This window comes from Trachemys scripta, chromosome 19, assembly GCF_013100865.1.
Source record: "Trachemys scripta elegans isolate TJP31775 chromosome 19, CAS_Tse_1.0, whole genome shotgun sequence".
Lineage (NCBI taxonomy): Eukaryota > Metazoa > Chordata > Testudines > Emydidae > Trachemys > Trachemys scripta.
The window spans coordinates 8,309,042-8,336,742 of record NC_048316.1 but is presented as its reverse complement, the minus strand read 5'-3'; the positions used below and the strand labels follow the sequence as shown (position 1 = coordinate 8,336,742).

General features: G+C 47.4%; 2 protein-coding genes across 2 annotated transcripts in view; both read left to right on the top strand.

The window, feature by feature from the left end:
- The window catches only part of TTLL10 (tubulin tyrosine ligase like 10), a 161,192-nt gene extending 157,876 nt beyond the window's left edge, over window positions 1–3,316 (top strand). The window contains exons 15-16 of the mRNA XM_034753514.1: window positions 1,183–1,276; window positions 2,059–3,316. Coding sequence (XP_034609405.1) covers window positions 1,183–1,276; window positions 2,059–2,861 — 897 coding nt within the window. The 3' untranslated portion in view covers window positions 2,862–3,316. The remainder of the gene's footprint in view (window positions 1–1,182; window positions 1,277–2,058) is intronic.
- Window positions 3,317–8,011: 4,695 nt separating this feature from the next.
- Window positions 8,012–23,236, top strand: LOC117868112 (pleckstrin homology domain-containing family N member 1-like). Its single transcript, XM_034753722.1, has 12 exons — window positions 8,012–8,281; window positions 8,777–8,855; window positions 9,116–9,175; window positions 9,519–9,665; window positions 11,938–12,024; window positions 12,892–12,964; window positions 13,566–13,702; window positions 15,799–15,945; window positions 17,300–17,386; window positions 18,325–18,400; window positions 19,021–19,097; window positions 19,752–23,236. Exons 1-12 carry the CDS (start codon window positions 8,193–8,195, stop codon window positions 19,821–19,823), a joined length of 1,131 nt encoding a protein of 376 aa, XP_034609613.1. The 5' UTR covers window positions 8,012–8,192; the 3' UTR covers window positions 19,824–23,236.
- Window positions 23,237–27,701: the final 4,465 nt, after the last annotated feature.

The following is a 27,701-nucleotide window of genomic DNA, read 5'->3' as shown; positions in this document are numbered from 1 at the left end:
TCTTTTCATTTCTCTAAACAAATGGAGAATTGAGAGTTTTATTTTTCCTCTCAGTAAAAGAGGGGGAGAGGTGAAGGGAAAATTACTAATTCAAGTGATTTATTTCTAGGGGAGAAGGCAGGAACGCTTGTTGAGGAAGACACACTGGCTGCTTCTAATGATGGGCTCTTTCTCCACAGCATTTCAACATCAGAGCACTAGTCAGTCTTAGGACAATTATGTGCGTACACCTCCTTTTCTGCCTCCCTGCAAACGGCTGAATGCTCTGAATCTCCTAGCAAGTTCTCAGCATGAGTTGGAGAACCTGTGCTGGACACAGAGGCTGAATAGAGGGGTTTAGTTCACTGGGCTTTAAATTTGTTGGGGTTTTAATGGAACCGTGCACAACTCAGTTGCTTTGTTTTGTACAGATTTGTGTGAGCGTTCGCTCTGGTTTCATCACTGCTGTGTCTCACTTGCACCCTCGGATTTGAAGGAGCCTGACAATTCAAAGGAAACCAAGCTGAATTTAACCCAGACATGCAAAGTCAATGTTTCATGGTTTCCAGATGAAACCAAAACTTGGTCCTAGTCTTGCTCAGAACTCAAGCCCTGGAATCAAGGCCCTGGGTTCATTTGAAACCAGGCCGTCATGGTGCTTAATCTTGATCTCAGGCTCACTTGAAATCAGGCTTGTCAAAGCTTCGCCCCTAACTACCTGTACAACTTTGCCACCGGTTCATTCCAAACTCACTTGATAGATGTTATGGAAGGACTATATAAAAAAGACATAGGTAGATATACACATGTATGTGTAGATAGTTAATATAAAGAGCACAAAAGAATATGTAGCGTTGTTCCTAACTTAGTAGGCTCAATAAAGCTGGTGTTGTTAAGCCCTGCAAATGGCTACCTCTTAACAACAGATTCACGAATTTCAGCAAACCTCACGAGTGTCTGTTTTTTAATGAAACCACAAGCTTGGCGAACGTCACCTGACTGCAGGGCTCCTTATGAAAGTTTTGCACAGCGCTAGTCAGGTCACAGTCAGACTGGAGACGTGATTAGCCCCTTGCTTATGTTTTGGCATGTGTTGGCTTGATTTCGCGCCGCCTGTTCTCACGTTCATGAATCAGCATCGGTGCAAACTGGGGGGGAATAAATGTAGCTTTCAGGCTCTTGTCTATGCTCATCTCTTTTTAGGTCTGGCTCCTGGAGATGAACGCAAACCCTGCGTTGCACACCAACTGTGCAGTGCTGCAAGACGTCATCCCCACCGTGGTCAATGGGACTCTGGGTAAGTAAAGAGCCCTGCAGTCCATGTCTCAGTTTCCCCAATGCTCTCCATGAGACATGCCCACCTGCAGCAAAGGCACAACAACATGGCTTTGGGCATTATACAGAATAGGAGTCAAGTCAGGTTCTGTTTGCATAAGGGTTTTCATGGATCTCGAACTCTGGATGGGTCTAACGCCCATTGCAATCAATGGACAGACCTGCTGGCAAAACTGGCGTGGGCCCCTTTGTGCACTAAGGCTGGGACTCTCAAAAGCTCTTATGGGACTTAGTCCTATTGACTTTCAGTGGGACTTGTGCTCCAACATCACTTAGTTGCTTTTGAAAATCCTACCCAAGACTGTTTAGGATTGTGGCTGTTTTTAGCCACCTGCTCATTCAGGGCAGAACATGTGTCTGAAGATGTTTTCTCTTACTTTTATGTAAAATGTGTGGGCTGCGTTTTTATAAACTGCCCTTCAAATTGTAGCTAGACATTCCTGCATATGCAGCTTTCACATGCACATTCTTTTGCAGGCACAGGGATTAGCAACACGCAGGCACAGTCTATCCGACTTGGGCATTTATATGGCCCCCATTAGCATTGTATTTAATGTAGTTATCCTCACAGCAGCCCTGTAAGGTAGGGCAATGCCATTGTCCCCATTTTACCAATGGGGAACTGAAGCACAGAGGGACTTGTGAGTTGCACAAGAGGTTTATGGCAGACGTGAGAGTGTGCAGTAGAGTTTGGTGTGTGCGTAGAGGTGTTTAGCCATGTGATGATTATGTCACCTGTCACAGATTTGGCTCTTGAGATTTTCAACAAGAGCTTGAAAGGCCAGAGGATTTTACCCTTGCGGACACAGAGCCATTTTGTGCTGCTCCATAACGGAGGTACGTCTGAAGCTGGACCGAGATCCTCAAAGACCAGGAACACCCTGGGTATCTCTAGGAACCAAAGGTCATTGACGGAAAGCACCAGCCACCTTGCTCGGCATTCTCCCAAAGCGGCAGAGAAGCCTCCAAAGAAACCAAGTGACTCTGGGGAAAACACCATCTCCCCTCCTCAGAAGGTTTCCCAGAGAACTGTCTTAACTATGCCACAGGTGCAGGTCACTGACATACACAGCATCTACGCCTGCCATCCTTTCAAACCCACAGCCCGAAGCGGCCAGGTGAGCAGTACCTGCAACCAGTACATTATTAGGCCTCTGACATTCTCAGTGGAAGGTAGCCTGGCAAAGCACCGCACAGACGATGGCTCAGAAAAGGACACGGCCAGCACTATCGTTCCCACAGCTGCTGCTTCAAAAGAGACCGCTTATGGCGTGTGGTTACAGCAGACCTTCGGGATTAAATCTCCCACACCCACTAAAGAAGACCTGGCCTTCATCAGCTCCCAGATGGTCTCTCTGCACCTCCAGTCCAAGGTCTCAGGTAGCTCGCCTTGCTTGGGAGGCCACTCCAAGCCGCTCTGCCAACCCCTGACCCACCCCACAGCCCAGGAAACACCATCGACCAGTGACAGCAAAGCAGCGGCTGTATCCCAGGGCGCCGAGCCGCCTCCAGATGATCAGAAAAAGGTGTCCCATCGCGGGTCTTAGACTGAGATTGCTGTGTGTTGAGTATATGATGCTTTCCTATAAGGAACATAAAAAACCCCCCAAACATTCTATATATCTGTGACGTATCTAAGCATTTTTTGGAAACAGTCACTGATTTTTAAAAGCTGTTTTGTTATTTTAAAAGAAAGAGAGAGATGATTGTGCAATACACTGACTACTGACCACCAATGTAACCCCCCCCATAATCAATATGGTTCACTCCCCTCCTCCCACACAGCTGTCAATTTAGAAAGACCATTGCACTTCGATTTTTGTTTTTTTAAATAATAGCATCATCCTATAAATCCTTGGAATGAGACTGAAACCACAGCGTGTGATGCCCTCTTCCAGAGTGTTTCTTTTCAGGGCAGCTGAGCAAACTCAGTTATACCCATGTATGCCATTGTGTGTCCTGTGCAATTATGTATGTAATGTGCACTCCTAATCATGTATTATTCCAGATATATGCGCACGTGTTCTTGTTTATGCACCAGGCACTCACGTTCCAGGGATCTATTATTCACAGTTCTATTAGCATGATCGTCTAGAGCCGTGGTTCTCAACCTATTTACCGTCGTGGGTTGCATATGCAGCTCTCTCTGTGTTAAGTCAGGCCACATCGACACAATATTTATACTGCATTTACACTGAGGCTGTCACATGGGCCGCAGCTATGTGCTGTTTGGGCCGCAAGAGGCCCACGGGCTGCGGGTTGAGAACCACTGGTATAGAGGTCTGGTGTCCCTAGCCTCTGTTTGCCAGAAGCTGGGGTTGGGCGACAGAGGATGGATCACTTGATGATTCCCTGTTCTGTTCATTCCCTCTGGGGCACCTGGCATTGGTTACTGTTGGAAGACAGGGTACTGGGCTAGATGGACCTTTGGTCTGACCCAGTATGGCTGTTTTTATGTTCTTCTGTCAGTTAAGCTAGTGAGATTTCCCAGCCCTCTGTTGCATGGTCTGCAGAAAGATGGTTAATGGCATAATACTTTCTATAGTGGTACATTCCATTTCCACCTGGGATGAATCATTCCCCCCCCCCCCCCCCCCATCCTGCTGCACTTTGTTCTGCTGCCTTTCCCCCAGCTACAAGGAGCCACCCTCTTTTCTGGACACCACACTATGGCAGGGAACAAGGCACAGGTCCTCCAGCTCTGACCACTCAGAGGTGTGGTCTTTTCCAAGCCCCTCTTTGCTCAGCAGAAGGGTCAGCGGGAGGGCCCCATGCAACAAACTAGTCCCAAGTGAGTCACCTTCGTTGTGCTTGGAACCACAGCGGCTCGAAGGCAGGACTCCTGAACAGCATTCCTGTTTGCACTGAAACACGAGTGGGCTTTTCTGTAAAATCCTGCCTGTACGCATTTAATAACCATACTTAAATAGCATCGTATCAACCTGAACAGAGCCACACAAGGCCCTTTTCCCCCACACGCGCTTCCCGTGCAGTAAGCCCCCATTTTATAGAGAGGGAAACTAAGGCACCAGGAGTCAAAGTGACTGGCCCAGAGTCACAGAGGCAGTCAGTGGCAGAGTGTGCAATCCAATCCTATATTCAGCCCGTGACCTCTCTCATTGCAGAGGATCATGGGAAAGGCAGCAGTTCCTAATCTGATTTAGGCCACATCTACACTATGAGCTAGGGGTATGTTCTCAGCATGGCTCAGCCGTACCTCCGCTGCCGTTACTGCGTGCTACGATGGCTGTCCTGCCACTCGCACTCACACGAGCTTGATGAGAAGTAGTGCGAGTCCGTGTACACGAGCAGTAGGGTCACAGCTCTAGCTGGTAGTGTCGATGTAGTCTTAGGGACTGTGTGTGTGCCAGGCCCCGGCACCCAGATGTGAGGCCTTCCTATCACCATGTAAAAAACACCTGCCCCACCCCGCCCCGCATGGCCCTGGCCAGAGCAGGAATCGTTCCAAATGAGGTGCGAGGCTGAAGGGCGAAGGAGACCTAATGTCCCAGGTTGTGCCTGATCGTCTCATCCTACCATAGCATGTCATTCAGGGCTTGTGAGTCTTCCCTTCCCTGGCTCTCAGCACTCAATAATTCCCCTCCCAGGGTACATCCCCCAGATCTGTGTGAGCATAAGGTGATCCCATGACCAGACGCTATCTGCTGGGGCCTGCACTTTCCCAACCACCATGCGTGGCTCCCTCCAATCCCTGCACATCCCCAGTAAATCACGGGTAAGCCCCTCGTGTCGTCAGAAGAGGGCACAGGACCCACCCTTTGCTTTCTCCTCCCCTCGCTGGCGGCAAAGAGTGTCTGCACAAGGTGCTCACGCAGAGGGAGGGGATTTCCTTGGCTTCCCCCACCCCACGCAAACCAGCCACTGTTTGCAGCGCTCGTGCTGTTCTGAGCATGGTGAAGACAGACCTGGAAAGCCAGTGCTCGGCTAACTCCAGCTGAGCCGAGGCAGCAGTCTGTCTTTAGAACCATCAAACACATCCAAGGTTGCGGAATGAGCTTCCCTGACTATTCCAGAGCCAGCCTGCCTCTCCAGCGGTGCTTAAATCACTAGTGCGGACGAGGTGCCAGCAGTCACGTTCTTGCCTGGGCCTGCTCTGAGCCACTGTAGTTAAAACACCAGCAGCTGGTCTACGGTACCGTCCCGCTGGCGGACATAAAGAAAGGCTCATATGGCACCCCTGATTAGCAAGGGCCTTGCAGTGAGGGACAGGGCTAATGCAAACATTCATTTCCCCTGAACCCAGGATGTTTTTTTCTGCTGATAACTGGCCTGGCCCAAATCAAATATCTCGGGCTAAATTCCTCTCCGGTGTGTTTCCATAGAACTCAATGGCGTTCCATCACGGAGGAATGTGTCACTTTGGTGGCTGATGGTTTTATTGCTTGAAAATCCCTGATGGCTTATGGCCGCAGATCCATTACACTGGGGGACAGAGGTAGGCAAAACACCTAAAACTGGGGCCCCGAGCCCCTTCGAATGTAGAGACTGAGGGTTATTGGATTTGGAGCTCCCCCTCCAAGGTTGAATCCTAAACCAGAAGCAACCTGCCTTCTGGTTCTGATTTGGAAGAGCCTTTTCCCAGGAGATTTTGGCCCAAGATGGCAGAAATCTTGCAAAAACCAACTAGCTCACATGGCTTCAGCTCATGAGAGTTCTGCTCTGTCAGTTCCAAACCTTCACCCCAGCCTTGATCTGGAACCAAACTCTCATTCTTGAGCTCAGTTCTGCTGGTGGTGAGGGCTGAGTAAAGATTGATCTTCCCTAATGAATACCACTGGGCTAATTAATGCAAATCAGGGCAGGCCTGATTCCACAGACTGCAGTGATGCTACTGCATGCTGCAGAGTTCTTCAGTTTCGCTGTCATCACGTTATTATAAAGGGACTGTGTGCACCCTCGGCCCACCCAGCAACTCTTGAAGCTCAGTTCAGCTTCAGCGGAGCATTTCTCATACATCACTCATTCAGGAAGTGTTATGAAACTCAGCAGCAAGCACTGGTTGCTGCTTTCCGAGAGTGGGGAGGAGTTAGACGTACAGTTTGCTGCTCTGTAGGCTGGTGACACCACCTCAGAGCATCACTAGACAGGCCTCCACAGCTGCTTCCTGTCCTTTCAGTTCCGTTCGTGCCTGTGCGTTAAAAAAAAAAAACAACACCCACCGTTTGTGTTAACCCTTTCATGTCCATGAGATGCAGGACATGAGGTACATCTAACAAAGTCGATTACTGCTCTGACTGCCAGTGAGCCTTGACCAAAACCCAGCTCCGCTCCTAAGATCCTCCAAACTTTGGGGAAGTTCAGATCCAAGTCCAAATTTTACAGCTGACTCCCTGCCTCTAAAATGGGCCAAACCAAACCCCAGAGCCTCGCACTCCTGAGCGCTGAGGAAGTTCAGATTTGGGTAAAATCTTCACAGCTCGGGCCTATTTCTGCTGAGAACCCTGAGCCCGTTGATTTATCCTCAGCATCCCAAGAGGCAGGACAAGGACCAAGTCAGTTCAGTTTGCATCTCTACCTAGGGAGGTGGTGGAATCTCCATCCTTAGAGGTTAATAAGGCCCGGCTTGACAAAGCCCTGGCTGGGATGATTTAGTTGGGGTTGGTCCTGCTTTGAGCAGGGGGTTGGACTAGATGACTTCCTGAGGTCTCTTCCAACCCTAATCTTCTATGATTCTCTCTCCTTTCCCCCCTTCCTTCAGCAGCACCTCTTTCCTTTTCCTCTTCCTCTCCCTCCACTGTCTTGAAAGAGACCCCTCCTGCTTTGTCCACCAATCCCTCAGGTACTAGAAGAGTCACTACCTGACTGGCCAGCATTCAAGTCAAACCAAACCCTTTGTTTCATAGAATCCCAGAAACACAAAGAGGAAAAGGACCTTTATTCAGGCCCATCTTCCCCACCCACCCTGGCCCTGCGCAGCCCCATTCTCAGTCCAGTTTCAAATTGGTTTGGTAATAGGGCTCTCCCCCCAGGGAGACTATTCCATAACAAGCCATGTGGCAGAACAATGTCCCATTCCCATCGTCTGCGCTGTCTACACAGACTGTTCAGAGCCCTTCCATGGCTAAGCACCCACCATAGAGTTTATTTACATGGCTCTTCCCACCACCTTACTCATCCATACATCACCTGTACCAGTTGCTCTTCAGCCCTTTGCTGAGGAGAGGAGAGGAGAGGAGAGGGAAGAGATCTCTCCACCCAGAGATCCTTCTTGGTTCTGGCTCTGATAGCCAGCACCTCCTTCCCGGGCCTTCTTCTACCCTCTGTGCTAGTGGGCTACTTAACTCTTTTGTCCTCCCCAGCCCAGTCTTATGCACTGATAAGGCACAGTCAGGTCCACCTGGGTGGGGGGGTGTGGGGGGAATAACTGGTGTTTACGTGATCAGCTGGCTCAGCTGTTGGTTCTCAGTACTCTCCCACAGCCTCATTCGTTGGAAATTTGTCCCCAAATCCTGCTCTCGGCATCCCTCCGGGTGTGTATTAAAGATGGCTTTCATTCTTTATTTTGGTTGGGTTTGACAGTCAAACTGTCACATTTGCTTACCCCCCCTGCCCTCCTCCCCCCCATCTCCTTAGCCGGAAGCTGTGACACTGGGGGATGGTAGAGGAAAGGTTTTCAGACCAACAGGAAACACTTTTACATCTCAGATCTTCCTGCCTCTAACCCAAGCATGTTCTTAATGAGCAAGTAAGCAGACGGGCACGGCACATTCTCCTCCCGCCATCTGTGCTTTTGCCTCATGCTTACGGACCATTTGTTAGAGACAACATTGGCACGTCAGCCTGCGATTTCGGACTCGACCCCGGGGGCTGAAGCGGCTGAGGGCAGGTGTCTTGCCTGGGGGAGTTGGTGAGAAGAGATGGGGTGCTGCAGCATGAGTGCCCGGCGAGCTGCATCGGCGGGGACATGCCAGGATGAGATGGAGCTGCTGGAAATAGGTGGTAGCAGGTAGGCAGCGTGTCTTTGAATCTGGATGTTTGGAAGAGCTTGATGGCCTTGCTGGATACACAGAGGTTACCTTCCATCTAGAGCAGTGGTACAAGCTTTTGTACTGGTGACCCCTTTCACATAGCAAGCATCTGAATGAGACCTCCCCCCTTATAAATTAAAAACACATTTTCATATATTTAACACCATTATAAATGCTGGAGGAAAAGCGGGGTTTGGGGTGGAGCCTGACAGCTCACGACCCCCCCTGTAATAACCTCACAAGCCCCTGAGGGACCCCCAGTGTGAGAACCTCTGATCTAGAGCCCACTGGAATATTCCTAGCAATCAAGCAGTTAACAGCTGAAACGGCCATGTCAGAATTTAGTCTCCTGCCTGAACATGACATTAACTTTCCTGTCCATGTCACAACCTAGATAAACCCCATAGGACAAGTGAATAAAGGAACTTCTCCTATTCATCTTCCGTTTCCTGTCCCTTCCTCTCCCATGACAGAAAATGGTCCATTTCAGAAGCGCAGAGTGAAGGCTCCCTCCATCTCAAGGATCCCGTGACCGCGACTGAGACAGGAGGTGTGAGTATAAGCAGAACCTCACAAGCCAAGAATCACGTGTAGAGTCAGGTAGGAGAGTCCGGGTCTGTTTATTTCAATGGGGCATGATGTCATCATCACTGCCTAGGCTTTTCCACTCCAGTAAGGCACCTGACACCATTACATGGATAGGCCCTGAGCCCCAAACAATGATGAATGGTTCTCATTATCGCAGGGTGCGGGGAGGTCTTTTCCCCTCCAGTTTTACACAGTCATACAAATCCACACACTGTTTCTCACAGAACCTGAGGCTAGCTGAAGAGGAAGATTTTCAAGGGAGGATCAGCGAGCTGAACCCACAGGTGAGTCTAATGACATTATGATTTGTGTCAGGCTAGCTCCTAGGGGCCACAAACAGGCTCAGATGCTGGGTGTTGTCCCCAGAAGCACCTCACAATGCTCTTCGCCCCATTGTACACAGAGACATCTCACAGTAGATTAATGGCAGGAGCTGGGAGCTAAGTCCAGGTCTCCTGAGTCTCAGTTCAAGCCAAGACCATCCCTTCCTCTCTGAGCCTTACATCCAAACACCAGAGCAATGTCTAGGAGTTTGCACCTAGATTCCATTGGGTCCACCTCCAGTTTCCATATGTTTTTCAGGACACTTCCCACCAGCTAATAAAGAGACGTTGTTTTTGCTTCCAGGCAGAAGTGCTGTGGGGGAGAACACGGGAGGAACTAAGGAACTTCCTAGTCACACAGCCCATCACTGGCTGGGAAGGGAGGAGCATCCACTCCCTTGGGGAAATAGTATGGTCCTCACTGGTTCTTATGCGCAGCTGTCACATGCAGGTAACCATCCTCATTCTGTTTGCACCGTCTGTCTCTTTAGCAAGGGATTTCCCAAATGCATGGGGGGAAAGCAATGTATTTTTAAATGGTAGGAGCAGAATGACTGGGGTAATTTGGGCCTCAGGCCCACAACAGGATCTGCTATCATGCTATTGTGGAAAACAGATCCTGTCAAATTAACTTGATATCTTTTATTTTTTGATGAGCTTACAAGTTTGGTGGATGAAAGTAGTAGTGCTGATGTAATATACTTAGACTTCTGTAAGGCATGTGACCTGGTACTGCATGACCTTGTGATTAAAAAACTAGAACCATATAAAATTAACATGGCACCCATTACATGGATTAAAAACTGGCTAACTGATAGATCTGAAAATGTAATTATAAATGGGGATTTGTCATTGAGCAGGTCTGTTTTCAGTGGGGACCCGCAGGGCTAGGTTCTTGGTCCTACACTATTTATCATTTTTTATCCATGACCTGGAACAAAACATACAATTATCACTGATAACGTTTGCAGATGACACAAAAATTGGGGAAGTGGTAAAAAATGAAGAGGTCAGGTCACTGATTTAGAGTGATCCAGATCGTGTGGTAAAGTGGGGCCAGCAAAGAATATGCATTTTAATATTGCTAAATATAAATGTATATGTCTGGAAACAAAGAATCTGAGAATGGGGGACTCTATCCTGAGAAGCAGTGACTCTGAAAAAGATGTAGGTGTCATGGTGGATAATCAGCCGAACATGAGCTTCCAATGCAATGCTGTGGCCAAAAGAGTTAATGGGATCCTGGGATGTCTAAACAGGGGAATCTCAAGTAAGAGAAAAGAGGTTATTTCACCTCTATATTTGGCACTGGTGCAACTGCTGCTGGAATCTTGTGTCCCGTTCTGGTGACTACAATTCAAGAAGGATGATGATAAATAGGAGAGGATTCAGAGAAGAGGACGAGAATGAGTAAAGGAATAGAAAACACCTGCCTTATAGTGACAAACTCAAAGAACTCAATCTATTGAGAAGGTTAAGGGGTGATATGATTACAATCTATAAGTACCTACATGGGGAACAAATATTTAATCATGAGCTCTTCAATCTAGCAGACAAAGATATAACACAATCCAATGTCTGGAAGTTGAAGCTAGACAAATTCCAACGGGAAACAAGGTACATTTTTAACAGTGAGGGTTATTAACCACTGGAATAATTTACCAATGGGCATGGTAGATTCTCCATCACTGACCATTTTTAAATCAAGATTGGATGTTTTTCTAAAAGATACACTCTGGGACTTATTTTGGGGACATTCTCTGTCCTGTATCATACAGGAGGTCAGACTACATGATCACCACAGTCCCTTCTGGCCTTGGAATCTATAAATCCCAGTGCAGAATTGGAGCCATACTTTGCTAGGAGGGAATTTGGGATTGATGGTGAAAGATAAAAATTCAGCTTTTTTCACCGAAGTCAGCTAAAGGTGGACAGGTCTCACACGAGCTTCTTAGAACTGGTTGACGTTTTTCATTCAAAATGTTGTGTTGATGACATTTCGTTTGTTTAAATGGAAATATGCATGTCCAAAGAATTCTGAGATGTTTTAATCAAAAAGCAAAAAAAGAAAAGAAAAAAAAAACTTTTTTTTTTTTAAAAACTAGTTTTCTGGCACCAAAAAAGAAAAAAAAGTCTTTGGATTTCATTGTTTCAGGGGAAAAAAAACATTTCCAGACCAACCCTAGGGCTTCCCCCTTGTTACTGTTGCCAATAACATGACAAATAAATTGTCTCTCTGTAAGATCTGCATGGGATCACAACTGAATGAATTCCAGCTGAGAAAAACTTCAGCCTGATGTCTCAGGTCATGTCTACACAGGAGCTCTCAGGGAAGTTAAGGCAAACAGAGGCAGCTAATATGGGGATAAATAATATCTAAACTCCTTGTCTCGCAGCAGCGTTGTGGTTAGTTGATTCGTGTTTGAGATCCTCAGAGGAAAGGTGCTATAGAATGGCCATGTATTCAGAGTAGCGATTTGCTTGAATTTTGGCTCACCCCGGGCCATCTGCTACATTACACAGCACAGCTCATAGCTCTCTTCTATGGCCCTTAAACAACCTGCCCTGTTGGAACCAGGAGCACGTATAAATGTATGAAATACGGCAGTGATGAAGAATGGGTAAGGCAAGGAGCTTGGGGAAATTTAATCTCGATCATATTTTATTTTAAATATGTCTTAACATTTTAGGACGATGATGATAATAAAACCTTATTTCCACAGGAGATGTCCGAACGGTACATTGTGCTGTTCCCCTTCCAGCTGTTGATTCTATCAGTGGATCACACGAAGAAGGCGTTTGTCTACCAGGTAAAACACAGGGTTCCCTTTGTACCATGTAGAGCCCCTGTTCACTGGAGCACTGGGCTTCATCCATCAAGGCCCCAAGCTATCCCTTTGCTGTATGTCTGCGGCACAAATACAGTAACTAAATATCAGAACAGGGGCTCAACTAGAAAACTCTCTAGCTACAAAAGGAGCGTCCCAATCCGTGGGACTCCAAAGCAGAGGAAACCAGAGGGAGTCCCGGCCTGACCATCATCGGGGCGTGATGAGGAGGGAACAGACAACAGAAGGGAGAGAAAGACATCACAGATGTATAGAATTATGAGCTACAGGAGCCAAATCAAAGAGTAAGGCATGTTGGCCAAAGCTTGGGGTATGCCAACCTGGCAGGGTGATGGGGGGGAGGGGCACAGTAGGTGTATGAATTAGCATGGGGAGCACTTTAACACCACATGGCAGGGTTGAATAATAGCAATACACACTCCTCCAATCACTTGCCATCCCTAGAGCTCAAAGCAGCACTAGATTTCATCCATAGATGCTTTACAAAGGATGTCAGTATCATTATCTCCATTTTACAGATGGGGAAACTGAGGCACAGAGCAGGGCAATTACTTGCACAAGGTCATCGGCAGAGCCAGAAATCAAACCCATGTCTCCTGAGTTCCAGTCCAGTGCTCTAGCAACTAGGTGATGCTGCCTCTCTTGAAAGAGCTGGGCCCAAGTGGCATTTCATTTTCCAGAAGTAGGGGACCAGCTTTCAGGAGGCAGGGAAACACTGGATGTGGGGGAAGTAGAGCCTGGCGTTATGGGAGAGGGCGTGACTGAAAGAGCGCGGAGAGGAGGGCATCACAATGATTGCTTTCTAACAGTAATTTCCCACTGCTGCAGGGCCTGCTTCCACTGGCGGGGATGAGTGTGAGGGATGTGCCGAGTGACACCGGCTGCGTGTTTGAAATGATGGGTAAGCCTTCTTTCTAGACGCCTGTGAAAGGCTTAAACAGGTAGAAGATCCTCTTGTGATGACAGGGGAAAGAGGGCCACTTGTCCCTCTGTGTTCATTCCAGGCACCTCCTCATCCCTCTTCCCATGAACAGGGGTGTCCATGTGCCAAGCGCATGCAACAGGGAGAAGGCCCAGGCAGGGCTAGGGGCATTGGGATTCCCAATCTTCACATGTAAATGCGGCAGCCACTGATTCTCAAGCCAGCAAAGCTTCATTGTTAACTGTGACCCTTCGTGCAAAAGTCACCCTAAATGATAGATCCTCCTGAATCTGCTCCCTCAAAGTGCTGAGCCCACCTCTTAGAGGCCAGTGTCTTTTCAAGCAGAGCAGGACAACTGTCTAGTTCTGATGGGGACGAGCCCAGAACCCACCATCACGGACCACAAGACGTGGATGAGCTTGTCTCAGCATCAGGACTAGAACTGGTCCCAAAGGAGATGCCTGCAAGGCAGGCTTCCAGCTTGTGAAGTCTTGGGGCGGTGGGAGAAATTCACCCATCAGACCCAGAGGCAGTTCTGTCTTCTTCCTGGAATGCTAGAGCTGTGTGTTTCCTTCCATAGGGCCCATGATAGAATCCAGGATCATCTCATGCCCGAGTCCAGCTGAATTCCACATCTGGGTTCTCAGCATCCAGCAGCACATCAAGATGGCAAATGCTCACTGTCCAGCCCACCCCAGCAATATCGTTCCTTTCCTGGTAAGCCTGCCCTGCTGCTGGTGGTGGGTAAAGCCCGGAGTAGATGCGGAGTGAATGGGATGGGGGCAGGAAACATTAGTGGCTCCAGAGTGCGGAGAGAGTGAAGTCCTCTGTGTGTTCCCATTTGGGGGTATGATGCACCAAGGCCAGAAACAAAATACCAGAGCGATGGACACCAGGCCCATCAGCTGCAGTGAGCCCAGCCACCCCAAGCACAACCCTGTGCTACCTGAACTGACAATTAACAACCTGTTCTAGTGGCTGGAGGCAGACTCTAGATGGAGATGTGACCCCTTCCTCCAAGCCAGTGTACACCCTGAGGACGCCACAGATCCATCATAGGCTGTAGAGAGCAAGTCTGCTAAAAACACTGTGAACTTTCATACCACTGGCATTTAGTTTTTCTAACTGGCTGAGACACATTCAGCCGAACGACTGGTTTTCTGAGGCACAGAATGGGGCTGTGATTGACAGACCATAGGGACATAGTTAGTCAGGCCAGACATTCAACCTTCCTGTTAGTTACTGTCCCAAAAAGGAAGATTTGGTCTGAAGTGTCTACTGGTCTGTACCATACAGAGCCTCATAAGACACAACGCAATGTCATGAAGTGCTACCAGAGAACAGACGTACACTGAAGTTGAGAATAGTCATGCATTTGGATGCTACTGAGGGATGGCATATTTTAATGCAGTGAATATTCTTAAGGTTTTTCATCCAGTTCTCCCCTTCAAATTCTGTCTTCATGTTTCTAACTAGGAAAGGTTCAGATAAGCCCAGACCCAGCCTAGTCCATCACTCCTCTCTCGAGCCTGACCACCTGAAAGTTCAATTAAGGGTCCTCTTTTTCCAATCACCTACTTAGTGTAAGGACGTTTCAGGACCAATTCAAACAGGCCCACGGGTTACCTCACAAACCCAAGGAAAGCCGACAAACCCACCGCTCACACAGAGTTCTTAGATCTTATTCCCCTTTTTAGCAATAACGTATCTAGCAATCCTGTTACATGACAGGGACTTTCCTTGTTTTCCCTAAGCACCCCCAAAAATACAATAACAGGGTGTTCAGATCTTACTATTCTTTGCCAGGAACCTTTGTTCACACTTTTCCATCTCTAAAAGATTATACAGATGTTATAACACCCACACAAGCCTACAAAACCTACATCTCCATTGCTTATACATCTACTAATGCATTGCTAATCAATGGTCCACTAGATACAGATTAGGCCTTTATTGTGTGATAAGGGGTAAGCCCACCTAACCAATGCATAACTCCCTTACCCTTAGCAGCTCATCCCCCTTCCAGCAATGGCTGCTTCACCCAACCTGTCCGTCACTAAGTCTCCCTTTCAGAGAAAGGCCCACTCCACTCCAGTGCAGCAAGACCAAGGCACTGCTTGATTGTCCCCGCTGCTCCTATGTGCTAAAATGTAGCTGTGCTGTAGGGCTTACAGACTGCACAGGGGACTGAACAACTTGAAGTGTGTAAAATCTCAGGGACGGGGAGAGAATAGGCCACGGTGGTTGGTTGGTGAGAAAGGCTTTTCTCAAATCTTCCAACAAGGGGAAAGGGTGTTCAGGCTTATTCTTATACCATTTAGAGACAGGCCTTATTAAGAACTCCAGACCCAAACCGCTTTGAATTTGGGGAAAATTCTCATTTGGATCACGCCCATTTCTATAACTGGGCCAAAATAGAACCTCACATCACACGAAATGTCCCCTCCCAAACCTGGGGGAAGTTTAGCTTCAGATGCAAATTTATCTAAGGTACTTATATGGACCCCATTCCCGTAGTATCTAAGCACTTCACATTCTGTAATATCTTTAGCCTCACAACATCCCCGTGAGACAAAGCAGTGCTAATATCCCCATTTTACAGATGGGAAACTGAGGCACAGAATGGCTACGTGACTTGCCCAATGTCACACAGGAAGTCTGGGGCAGAGAAGGAACTCGAGCCCAGCTCTCTTAAATCCTATGCTAATGCCATAATCAGTGGAACATTCATCTAACACCTTCAAACCTCTAACAAACATCACACTTCTATTTTTATTCTCTTCGGTATTGCATTCTGATCTGTCTCGGAAAAGGTTCCATGTGATGAGCAGTGGAAGAAACGGAAGCTGATGAAGCATCTGTTTTACACCACCATTCTGAAGTGGGAAGGGAAACCCATCCAGCACCTAGGACGGATACACTACCTGGCCATGGTGCAGGTGGCTTATGCCAGCATGGGGGTAACGTACAGCATCTATTGCTCTAAAACATGTGAATCACCTTAGAAGGACTGGAAGCACCTGGAGCTTGGGTTCACATGGAGTCACTGGACTGAGATAGCCTGGGGTTCTAGCTAGATGAGTGCATATGGGAACTACAGCTGGTCAGGAATTTTTCAACCCTATCAGTTTTTCACCATAAAATGCCGATGCCTCAAAACCAAAACTGTCTGAGAAACATACATTTCTGACATGAAAAGTGTTGGGTTTTTTTTGAGGCTAGATGACTTTTCATTTCAAAATTTTAGTAAATTTAGAGTCAAACAAAAGTGAGAAGGGTGGAAATGTCAAAATTAAAATAAAACATTTCAAAATTGTCAAAACCAAATGGTCTGATTAACCCAAACTGGAATTTTGTCACTGTTTGTTGGTTCACAAGAAATTTCGAGATTACAACGTTTCTTCCCAATTTAAAATGGCAGAACTTTTCTAAATCTCAAGAATTCTCATGGGCTGGGAAACCCTAAATGAATCATCAATGACTTTTGGCTTGTGCGACATTATTATTCCATAAGCAATCTAAAAGAAATCAAGTATCAGCCAAATAGTCTAGTGAAAAAGGATCCCACAGTATCAAAGAGACAGACACAGATGATTTGTGAGTATGTAAAATATCCCTCATAAGTAGGGTGACCAGACAGCAAGTGTGAAAAATTGGGACGGGGGTGGGGGGTAATAGACACCTATAGAAGAAAATGCCCCAAATATTGGGACTGTCCTTATAAAATAGGGACATCTGATCACCTTACTCATAAGGTATCAAATACCTGTGTATTGTGATGTAGAGTGAGGTACAAACACACAGACACATTGCATTTACATGCAACTATCTGTGAGGGAGGAAATAACACAGATTCTAAACTGATCAGTTTCGTAAGCCTTGTGTATTCTCTCGCATATATACTGTAGAGGATGTTGTCATGTATTTCTGTCCCAGATATGGACTGGCTACAGAGCTTGCTTATACACCCCAGATGTGTTCATCATAAGATCCTTTAATGCTCTGCCAGGTATGACTAAGGCGAGCTTTAATCCTGTATTTTGCACATCATGCCACCTAGTGGCTGAACAGTATAATGCAGCCTAGCATTCCATGACAGATGACCTGTCAATATTTTATATTGTAGCTATAGCAAACAAAGGGGAAATACCTGCATGTGGGGTGTGTGATGACAATGACGGAATGCTTGAAAGTGACCCTGTGATTTAGGATCTCTCGCCACACCCATTTTACATCACTACACATTCTGCTGTCAAGCTAAGACTGCCCTATTAAGTACAAGTTAGTGACTTTGCTATGTACCTCTCTCTGCAGGACTTTAAAGAGCGGCTGCTGGTGCTGTTTCCAGAGGATCTGGTTTTCCTCTCCGTCGACAGAGAGAGAACCTGCATTGCGTATGAGGTAAATAATGAAGCAGGTGCGGGGACTGACTTGGGAAGGAAGGTTACCGAGCCTGTAGCGCGTGGTTAAATGAGAGCTAAGGGGGGAATCCAAGAACCACCCTACAGGTGCTGGAAGGGAGAGGGGTTGATTAGAGTGGCCCAGGGAGGAATAACGAGGAGATATGGGATGAAGCTGAGCTAAGGAAAACTTGAACTGAATATCAGGAAACGTGTCCTAACAATGAGAGCGGTGGAATCTTCTCCCAGCTGTGGAAACCACCATGCTTGGGATAGTTAATACTAACCCGGGCAATCCTGCACTAGTCTGAGGAGACGCACTTGGTGACTTCATACCCCTTCTCATTTCCCCCACCTTTTCTCTGGCAATTCCTGGTAAGGCTCTATTAGAGTCCTTAAAAATCAGTGGGGTGGTGTATCAAATGGTCTCTGATCTCCATTTCTGCCCTAGCTCAGAGCTAACCCCCAGGACGCTCAAGGTCCTGGGGGTTAGCTCTGAAAACTCAGCTCCTAAACTTCAAAGCAGTCGCCACATGGGCTGACATCTGTACTGCTGAGTAACAGAAACTGAGCATGACAAGGTTGGTGAGCAAATATCTTTTACTGGATCAATTTCTCACCCACCTTGTCTCCCTAATATCCTGGGACCGACACTGCTACAACAGCATTGCAGAAACAGAGCAGTTACTTTCCAAGGAACTGCATTTATAAGAACATTGCATCCAGAGCAACAGATGCAGCAACAAAAATAACACGAAGGAACCACAGGGACAGAGCTGGGTCCTAAATATCTGTATTTGCTAAATAGACACATACATCCTGCCGCTCTTACTGGATGCTAGCCGCTTCTATAACATAGCACACCATGAGCACTATTAGAGGGATGCTACCCTGTGCCTGTACACTGCAGGCATTTTCTCTTTCCTTTTCTCTTTGAAGGGAAAACTCCCCCTAGCTGGGATCCAGGCAAAGGAGAAATCTGCTGTGCTGGGGCGGCTGGAATTTGAAATCACCGGTATGCCAGGGATTGATGATCGTGGTGAGGGTGGTGAGAATTGATTGTGCCATGAGGATTTTTGCATTGCAATGGAATCAGCTGTCCCTCCCGTAACTGTTTAGTCCAGGCCTGTGGTAAGGTGGCCCCAGGTGAGGACACTAGGCTGGACAGGCCGTGGTTAGCTAATGGGGCTACAGGCGCTGCCTGTGTCCAGCAGCCTCACTGAAGGAGCCTCTTCCCAGCCATTATCTGAGCCCAGCCTTTTCTCTACCACAAGAGACTCTAGCTACATAAAATCAGCCTCCTTTCCCCTCCACACCCCTCTGCTCAGGCTACACCCAACCCAGGCCAGAGCACTCCCCTTACTGCTGGCTATCAGGCTTTTATGGTCTTCTGTGTTCCCTGATTGGCCCATCTGCTCCAGCCCTGTCTCATTACTCCACCCTGTACACCTGTGAGAGATCTGAGCCGGTGTAGGGAGGGGAGGAGTGGGGGGGGGTTAACTCTTTGCCTGCTGGGACGCAGCTGGAATACCTGTGCCCTCTCCCAGTGTATGCTGATAACACATGGGCCAAGAAGGATGCGTGGACTATTCCTGCACCAAAACGTTCCCACATGCCTCACTGTTCTCTTGGCAGGAAGCCTGACGGAACCGATCCTGGTCACCTGCTGCACCGCTGAAGATTATGAAAAATGCCTCTTCTACCTACAAAAGGTCCTCGTCAGACATGACCCCCATACACTTTCTTTGCTCTGTGGCTGTTGTGGCTTCTGCTTTTCCAACCTGGGACTTTCCCAACCTTACGCACAACTGCTTATTCGCCTCCTACTTCTCCCTCTCACCCCCCCCCGGGATAAGGGTCCTCCATGATTCAAAACCAGTTAGCACTCAGGGTGACCATTCAGCTTCCTTGGAACTCATCCTCCCACCTAAAGGGTTCCTCATGGGGGACCACAGTACTTTTTCCTAATCAGAATGTAAGTGTGTATCACAGACAATCACCCTGGAGGTTTGAACACCTCACGTCCACTGCAGAAAGCATAAGCCACTACAGCTTGACCTAAAGGGCAGAGACCGCTAGCTAGTCACTTTTAGTAGAGTCATATGCTCTGTGGATCATGCACAAAGGGAGACACGTGGCATATACTAAACATTTGATTGCCTCTGCACCATACTTGGGGTTCACAAAAGGGTGAAGGTGAACTGGGCTGCAAGATTTTAAAAGTAGAAAAGCTCTGAGCCCCTTGAGAACTTGGACTGAGAAAGGCTGCACCTTTTCTGAATGCTTAAAATCTTAAAAGCGCTTAAAGTCTTTCCAGCAGCGTTGCTCTATTAGTGCATTAATCTGCTGACATCAATCTGTTCCAGCCTGAGCAAAACCTTGACACTGTGACTGTCCAGCCGCCACCCATGGTACCGAAGAAATCGCTGCAGCGTTAGAACTATGGAGCCTATGGAAAAGGCCCAGTGACAGCGCTGACTGTAGGAGCCAAACTGATGGCTAAGGATGCTGGAGGAAGGAGCCCACCACTGGCAAAACTAGAGATGGACCAGAAATAACTTGAATCCAAACCCCTCCAGACTGAGAAGGTTGAATTGTGAGTCCTCGATCTGAACCTACCCTGTGGGGTATGGTCCCCAGCTGGACTCATTCATTTGTGCCCAGATTAGCTGCTGTTCCCGATGGCCTGTTGGAATCCCCTGGATATAATCCCAGTTGATCAGACTCCTTGGGGAGGAATCCTTCCTGGTTTGATCACTTTATTTATTGGCTGCTGCTTCTTGGAGAGAGAAATAACCTAAGGTAGTGTGTAAATAGGATGAATAAAACCCATCAGCCCAAATCCAAGCCTTGTGCAGAAAGGACCATTCCTGTGACAGAGTTTAAGGCCAGACGGGACCACCCAATGACCTCCCCTATAGCACAGGCCACCAACACCCGCCCACGAAACCCAGCACCCAGAATGAGACCAAAGTATCACAGCCCAGAGGAGACTAGACCAGTATGTGCCACAGGCAGAGACTAGGAGGGATGGAGGTGCACCAGTGCCTGAGGCCCATGAAGGAGCAGGGAAATAATCAAGTGTGATATACCCAGATAATCCTGACTAGTGACCTTCACCCACCTGCTGCAGAGGAAGCTGACCCCCACCCTGCCCCCCGTCACTGCCAATCTGAGTTGGGGGCAAATTCCTTCCCGACCCGACATACGGCGACCAGCTAGACCCTGGGCATGTGAGCGAGAACCAGCCAGCCAAGCATCTGAGAGAGAGACTGCTCAGTGTCATGTCACAGCCCTGGCCCTCTCCATCCAATGGCCCCTCTCCGCCCGTGGCCATCCCGTATGCTTCCAAGGAAGGAGATTGATAAAAAGAAAACTGGGATACATTGGGAAGTGAAGGGAATCCCTTCCTGACCCCTGCAGGTGGCTGGCTGAAGCCCTGTGCATGAGCTTTTAGATGTAAATCAGAAGCGACCCCAAGGGCTGCCCAGCCCTGCCCCCCACCCTCACAAGGAACCCCATCACACTCTCTCTCAAAACTAATTAAGTTGTTTGCTTCCCAGCTCCTACGGGAGGCTGTCCCAGGACCTCCCTCCTTGGATGGGTAGAAACCCTCTTCTAATTCCCAGCCTGAAGTGGTTTAGGGCCTGTTTACCCCCATTTGTTCTTATGCTAACGTTGTCCTTTAGCTTAAATAGCTCTTCTCCCTCCCTGGTGTTTACCTTTCCCCGTCCCCTGGACGTATTTAAAGAGCGTAATTGGGTCCCTTCCTGGGGGTCCCAGGTTCTGAGGCACCTCACTACCACCTGCCCTTAGCATGAGGCAGTGGTCCGTGCTTGCTGTGAATCAGCTCCCTGAAACCACCAGCCTCTGGCAACACAAGTACTCCCTTCCAGGTGTCCACTGGCCTCATGCTCCCTCTGTGGGCGTTAGCAATGAGCACACACTGACCCCTGAGTCCTCCGAGCAGCCTTCTGCAGCACGCACCCCTGGTCCACTGAGGACTCCCAGAACTCTCAGATCCACTATTCCCAAAGCTGGCAAAAGTCAAATCAGGGGCCCCACTTTACTGAACCCACCACACTTAGATATGTATATATATATAGAGAGAGAGAGAAAACAAGAATACGTTTATTATTAAAAACAGAGATTCAAGTGATCGTGAGTAAGAATATTGGACATAAATGATTACACAGAAAACAAAATCATACCATACTTCCTAGAGCCTAAACTTAAACCAAGGCATTCCCCCGTCTCCTGCAAGATAGCTTATCCCGAATCCTTTTCCCAGTGTTTTCAACCAGATGGATCGAGATCCCCTTTTCACAAAATCAAGCCAGATGGCAGCTTGTCTTCATGGAAGGAGCCAAGGGTGTATTTCTGCTCCCCCAAATATACCAGAACAAACCTTTGATGTTCACCTTCAAATAGGGTCCTCCCACCCCCACTGCTTACCTCTTCCTGTTAATTTCCTTCTGAAGTCTCTGCCAGCACTTCAACAGCATTTGACTCAGCATGCTAATAGATTGTATTGTATGACACACAATACCCTGTGATCCACCAGGGAGGTAAGTGTCTCCCGCCCCATGTCTGGAGAAATCGGTCTCAAGACACGCTACCTTTCACTGGCCTGCTTTTACCTACAGACCTAGCAAACATATTCTTAGTATATATACACAATTCCTCACTTATTCTCTGTCCATACAGCTCACAACGGTTAGGATGACCAGTGCAAAACAGGCTTTCAGTAGAGAACTACACTATCCCTTTTGGTGAACCCACGGGATCCCTGTGCCCGTGCCCTGTGCCAGTTGGCATCAAGAGCATCCTTGAGTCACAGTAATCATATCGCCTTCTTTTTTGCTAGGCCAAACAAGCCAAGCTCTCATAAGATAAGCCCTCCATCCCCCTGATCATCCTAGTCGTTTTTCTCTGCACCTCTTCCAGTTTGAATTTATCTGCCATGAACATAGACCTGTCTCTTCCTTGTGTTGGTATGAATCTATATTATGTCCTGTCTTGCAGTTCTCTATACTTCATCCTCATTTTCCCTTAGGCTCTGGTCCCTGGCAATCTCTATTATCTCTTACTCTTTTCTGCAGGGACTGGCTTCCCTTCTTTCCTTCCTCACCACCCCATTGTCTGCCTCCTTCTCCTGCTCATACCCCAGTGCAGCAAACCTGTTACTTGGCCACCACTAGCTGTTCTTTTCCTCTGCCTTATTCTCATGGTCATGTTCTCCCATGGATCACCCTCCTCTTCTGGCATTTCACCCTCCGGGTCCTTTTGTTCAGCAGGTGTCCGCAATTCTCGAGTTGTCTGTGTCACCTGCTCTCTCCTCTCCTGCATTATACCTTCAAATCCTTGTCTGAATTCCATCAGCTCCAGGGGCATCTCTAAGCCTTGGATCTTCTCTGCCATGAGCTCTGTCAAGCGAATTTCATGCATAAGTAGCTTCCCGCAGATACCCACTCAAGGATGCTGTACATCCTGCTGCTTCTGTATCCGACCATCTTCTTTGTCTTCTCACCTCCTCAGGTCACTTCTAGTGCTGCCTCAGTAGCCATCGTCTTCCTTTCCTAGACCCTATTCCTAGAAAAAAACAAATGGGGGGCAACCCAAACTGCCACAGAAATGCTGATCTCCACTGTTACCTGCTACCTGTTTGCATTCAAGTTCGCTAGTGACTGGCTTTTAAACCTAACCAAGCGAGGTCAGCACCTCCCTTTCCATATTACATCCATATTTAGGAGCCTAAAGCAATGGCCTGATTTTTAAAGGTGCTAAATAAATTAATGGAGATATCCTATCTCTTAGAACTGGAAGGGACCTTGAAAGGTCATCAAGTCCAGCCCCCTGCCTTCACTAGCAGGACCAAGTACTGATTTTGCCCCAGATCCCTAAGTGGCCCCCTCAAGGATTGAACTCACAACCCTAGGTTTAGCAGGCCAATACTCAAACCACTGAGCTATCCCTCCCTCTACAGCACCTATTGGCTACCATGGGACAACTCACATTACTCATGGAAGAGCTGCAGGATTGGGCCCTTAATTTTTGTTTCAAGGGCTACTCATGGTGTTTCCAGAACTCAACATGAATTCTCCATCCATAAGCCACTGGTCCGGGCTATCATCTATAATGTTAACTGACCTCCCACGGTTTTGTTTCTTATCATAAACAACCAAAAGAGCATCAGGTAACTCAGGAAATGGTGTCTGTTTCTAAGAAATCTGCCTTTGGGTCATAGCTTAATCAGACTTCTGGTCTGTTAATGACATCTTGTGTATTTTCCATAAACAGTAAAATCTGCCTTGAGAGAGGCTTGAGGAATTGACAAATAACAGGTGCTAGACGGAGGTGGCTCTTCTGATAAAAAGATAAGAAGAACTGAACACAATATGCTTGAGACATTCTAGGGGTCACTCTCTTAGGGTCAAGATAGTTTCCAGGAAGGATGGTGTCTTGTTTAGAATCACAGAACTGGAAGAGACCTTGAGAGGTCATCTAGTCCAGTCCCCTGCACTCAAGGCAGGACTAAGTATTATCTAGACCATCCCTGACAGGTGTTTGTCTAACCTGCTCTTAAATATCCCCAATGATGGAGATTCCACCACCTCCCTGAGCAATTTATTCCAGTGCTTAACCACCCTGACAGTTAGGAAGTTTTTCCTAATATTCAACCTAAACCACCCTTGCTGCAATTTAAGCCCATTGCTTCTTGTCCTGTCCTCAGAGGTTAAGAACAACAATTTTTATCCTTCCTCCTTGTAACAATCTTTTATGTACTTGAAAATACTATACATATACTTTTGAATAGGTTTCATTGTATATTGGAGAGAGAGAGAGAATGTGTGTGTGTGCGCGTGTGCATGTGCATGTACGTGTGTGCGTGCGCACACACGCGTGCTTTTGGGATTGGGACTGAAATTTAGACCGGAACTCAGATTCAAATTTTGCAGTGACACAAACACAGATCCAAATAAAGATACAGAGCTCTCTGAACAGAAACTGTAATGTATGAAGATTTCTTTGCCTAGGGACTCTGAACGGGTAACTTTTGTTTTCTTTGAACCACGTCTCAATCATCTGTTACTGAAATGCCCCAGGAGTTACAATCACGCACAGTTAGGGGTTTCCCCCCTGAATCAGAACCATGGGACGCCAAGAACTGAACTGATTTTTCCGTCCATACTAAGTCCTTGGCAAGCAGTTAGATAGGTAGGAAGTAGAAATGTTTCTTTAGCCAGGCATAAAGTGGATGGGCCACTTTGCAAACTTCCCCCATGGACTATAGCTGTGTTCAATGCATCAGTACTAACAGATAGCACCACCTGCTAGTCCATCAATAGTTGAAACTGTTCTGCTAGTCCCCGGCCTATCAAACAGTTTTGCTTCTCCTTCTTGACCATGTTAGCGTTATCTAAGCACTGTTCTCCAGCTCCAATGATACTAAGTAGCTGGAAAACTGGCTTACCCGGCCGTCTGGAAATCCCCAGTTCCTACAGCAGAAGAGGTGTTGAGACAGGAGAGAGGATTAAAATAGTAGATGATACTGCTGGTTTGGACTGTGGGCAGAGCCGTTGGAGGGCACAGGCAGGGCCAGATTAAGGTTATGAGGGGCCTAAGGCTAATGGGAGGGAAAGGCCTAAGTATGAATGACATATTGTAAAAAAAACCCGATGAAGTCATCAAACATTTCTCTACATACATATTTGCATATTATTTATTTATGTAAAATTAACATGTTTATTCTACTCTCGCGACACGCAATTCTTCAGATACTTCAGAGTGAGAGGTAGCACAAGGGCTGCTACGGTCTCCTTCTCTTAGGCCGCCTTCTCCTAGGTGGTGGAGTGCTCATCTGTCTGAGGATGAACACTGCAACATTCCCCATCCTGCTCACCTCGTTCCACCTTGTGCTTCTACCCTCAGCTCTTCACGGGGCACAGTGCAAAGCCAAGCCCTGTAGGTGTTTCCCCCATGCTATGGACTCTACACCAAAGGTTCTCAAACTGTGGTCTGTGGACCACCGGTGGTCCGTGAGCTCCATTCAGGTGGTCCATGGATAGTTCCCTCTAAGGTACGAGCCTGGGCTGTGGCACACAAGAGAATGAAGGACTACCCACCTAATTAGGTGCCTGGACCCTGCAGAAGACGCACATGTAAGGTGAGGTGGTGGCCTTGGGGGGATTAAGGGGTAGGTGGGAGGGGGCAGTGGGGTGAGAAGAGGGGGTGGGGGGAATTTGGGACATGCAGGGCTGCGGCGGCCAAAGAGGTGACTTTCCCCAGCTCCAGGGCTGCGGCCGCTGGGGAGAAACAGCCCTCCTTCCCAGCCTCAGCTCTGTGGCTGCTGTGGCAGGGGAGTGACCCCTCCTCCTTCTCACATCCATCGCATTAGAAAGGTAAGACGACTGATATTAAAATATGAGTTGTGTGCTTTTATTTGTAGAACACCTTTTTTTAATTTTTTTTTTTTTATATATAGCGCTTTTATCCAAAATGCTTTACAATAGCTAGCTAACAGTACAAACAATGTTTGGAAAGATAATTAAGTGGTCCACTGAGACCCTCCACAATTTTCAAGTGGTCCATGAAAAAAAAAGTTTGAGAACCGCCGCTCTCCACCACACACCCTATCTCACTCTGAGAAGCAGCCAGCTTTTATTATGTAAAAGAAAACCACTCAGGAGTAAAATCCAGTGAAGTAGAGGAAATAGTAGTGGGAAAATGACACTGGGTGGCATTGCATTTTAGGCGGTCTTGCTCTGAAAGCTGCCTCCCAGTGTTGCACTGGCTGAGGACAATGAATTACTGTTTTCATATTGAACCCAAATATTATTTGTGGGATGATACCCAATTTGTGTAGTTAATCTCCAGTGATTCACCACATCAGGCCACTCAGTCACCAAGCTCTGCCACAATTAGAATCATAGAATAGAATCATAGGACTGGAAGGGACCTCGAGAGGTCATCTAGTCCGGTCCCCTGTACTTATGGCAGGACTAAGTATTGTCTATTCTAGAATGTGTGATCAGCAGCTCTGACATGAAGCTTTTTAAGCATGAGTTCTGTGTGCACAAGCCCCCTACGGTTTGCATTTGTTTGTTTTAAGCTTTCTGTAAGAAAAAGGTAACAGCTAGAAGTGACTCAGATCTTTAGATGGTTGCCCAGTCATAATATTTAGCACTTCTGTACCATGTTAGCTCCTCAGAATCACTGTACAAACATTAAACAAACTTAATCTAAACCCTTTCAGCTTTTAAATGACTAGGAGTTGGCAAAACAGAGCTATTCCCTGTTGTGTTCTCTGCCCCGCTGAACAAAAAGACTTCATTGAAAATCAGCAGCTTAAAAGAACTATTCAAGAACCAAGGATCTTTCAAAAGAACAGTCCAACCAAGACTGCTGTAGTGACACCCTTGTTACATCAGGTCTATTTTTCGTTTCAGGCTGGTGTAGAATGAAGGGAGAGCTTCCTGTTTCATTTGCCTGTGTAAACCAAGCAGACCTTGCTTAATCTTTTCCCCTTAAAGTGCTCAGAGGTTAAGGGAGGAAAGTGAATGAGATTCTGCCTATCCCAGGTGTGAAAAAACAGAAAGGACCAAAATCTAGTCTTGTGCAAAAATCTGTTCTCCCTGAAGTCAATAAGGCTACCAGGTGTAATTGTCAGCAGGAATTGGCCTGTGTTCTCATTCCCATCTCGAATCACATTCCAGGCTTTCCCAAGTGGAAAATGTTGGGTAAGAAGTTAGTTTGAGTTGGGGCAGAAAAATGAGGACTAACTTCAGGTTTATTTAGCTTTAAATTTTTGGAATGAAACTCAAAAGAAATCAAATGTGAGGTATTTTTATGATGGATTGAACTGCTAGAGAACCAGCAAATGGACAGAACCTGCCTTTAGCCTATTCAGCCAGTCTTTCTATCATAGCCCCCTAAGAAGTGGATTTAGAATCCTTGCGGGAGAGGGGAGGGAGAAACCTACAACATTGTATGTTGAGCTTCCTCCAGTGCTTTTGTAACCCCTTAAAAGTACAGAGATGCGTTGGCCTGTGGAACTGGGCTGAGCATACCCCGCCACCCCGACAGCTAAGAAGAGCTCTGGAGAAATGGGGGAGGGGTAATGCCTGCTCAAACTACACCCACGGCTAGCACGGGTTCCCGTGGTAACTGGATTTTTAGCATCTGGTCACCAGTGTTAACCAGATCCCCGGCAACGTGTTCCTGCAGCGCGGGGGGACGCAGCAGGCTGCTGGCTGAGCTCCTGCCAAGCCAGGGGGGCTGCTTTGCCTTTCCTGCTGGCAGGAGCGCTCCAGCAG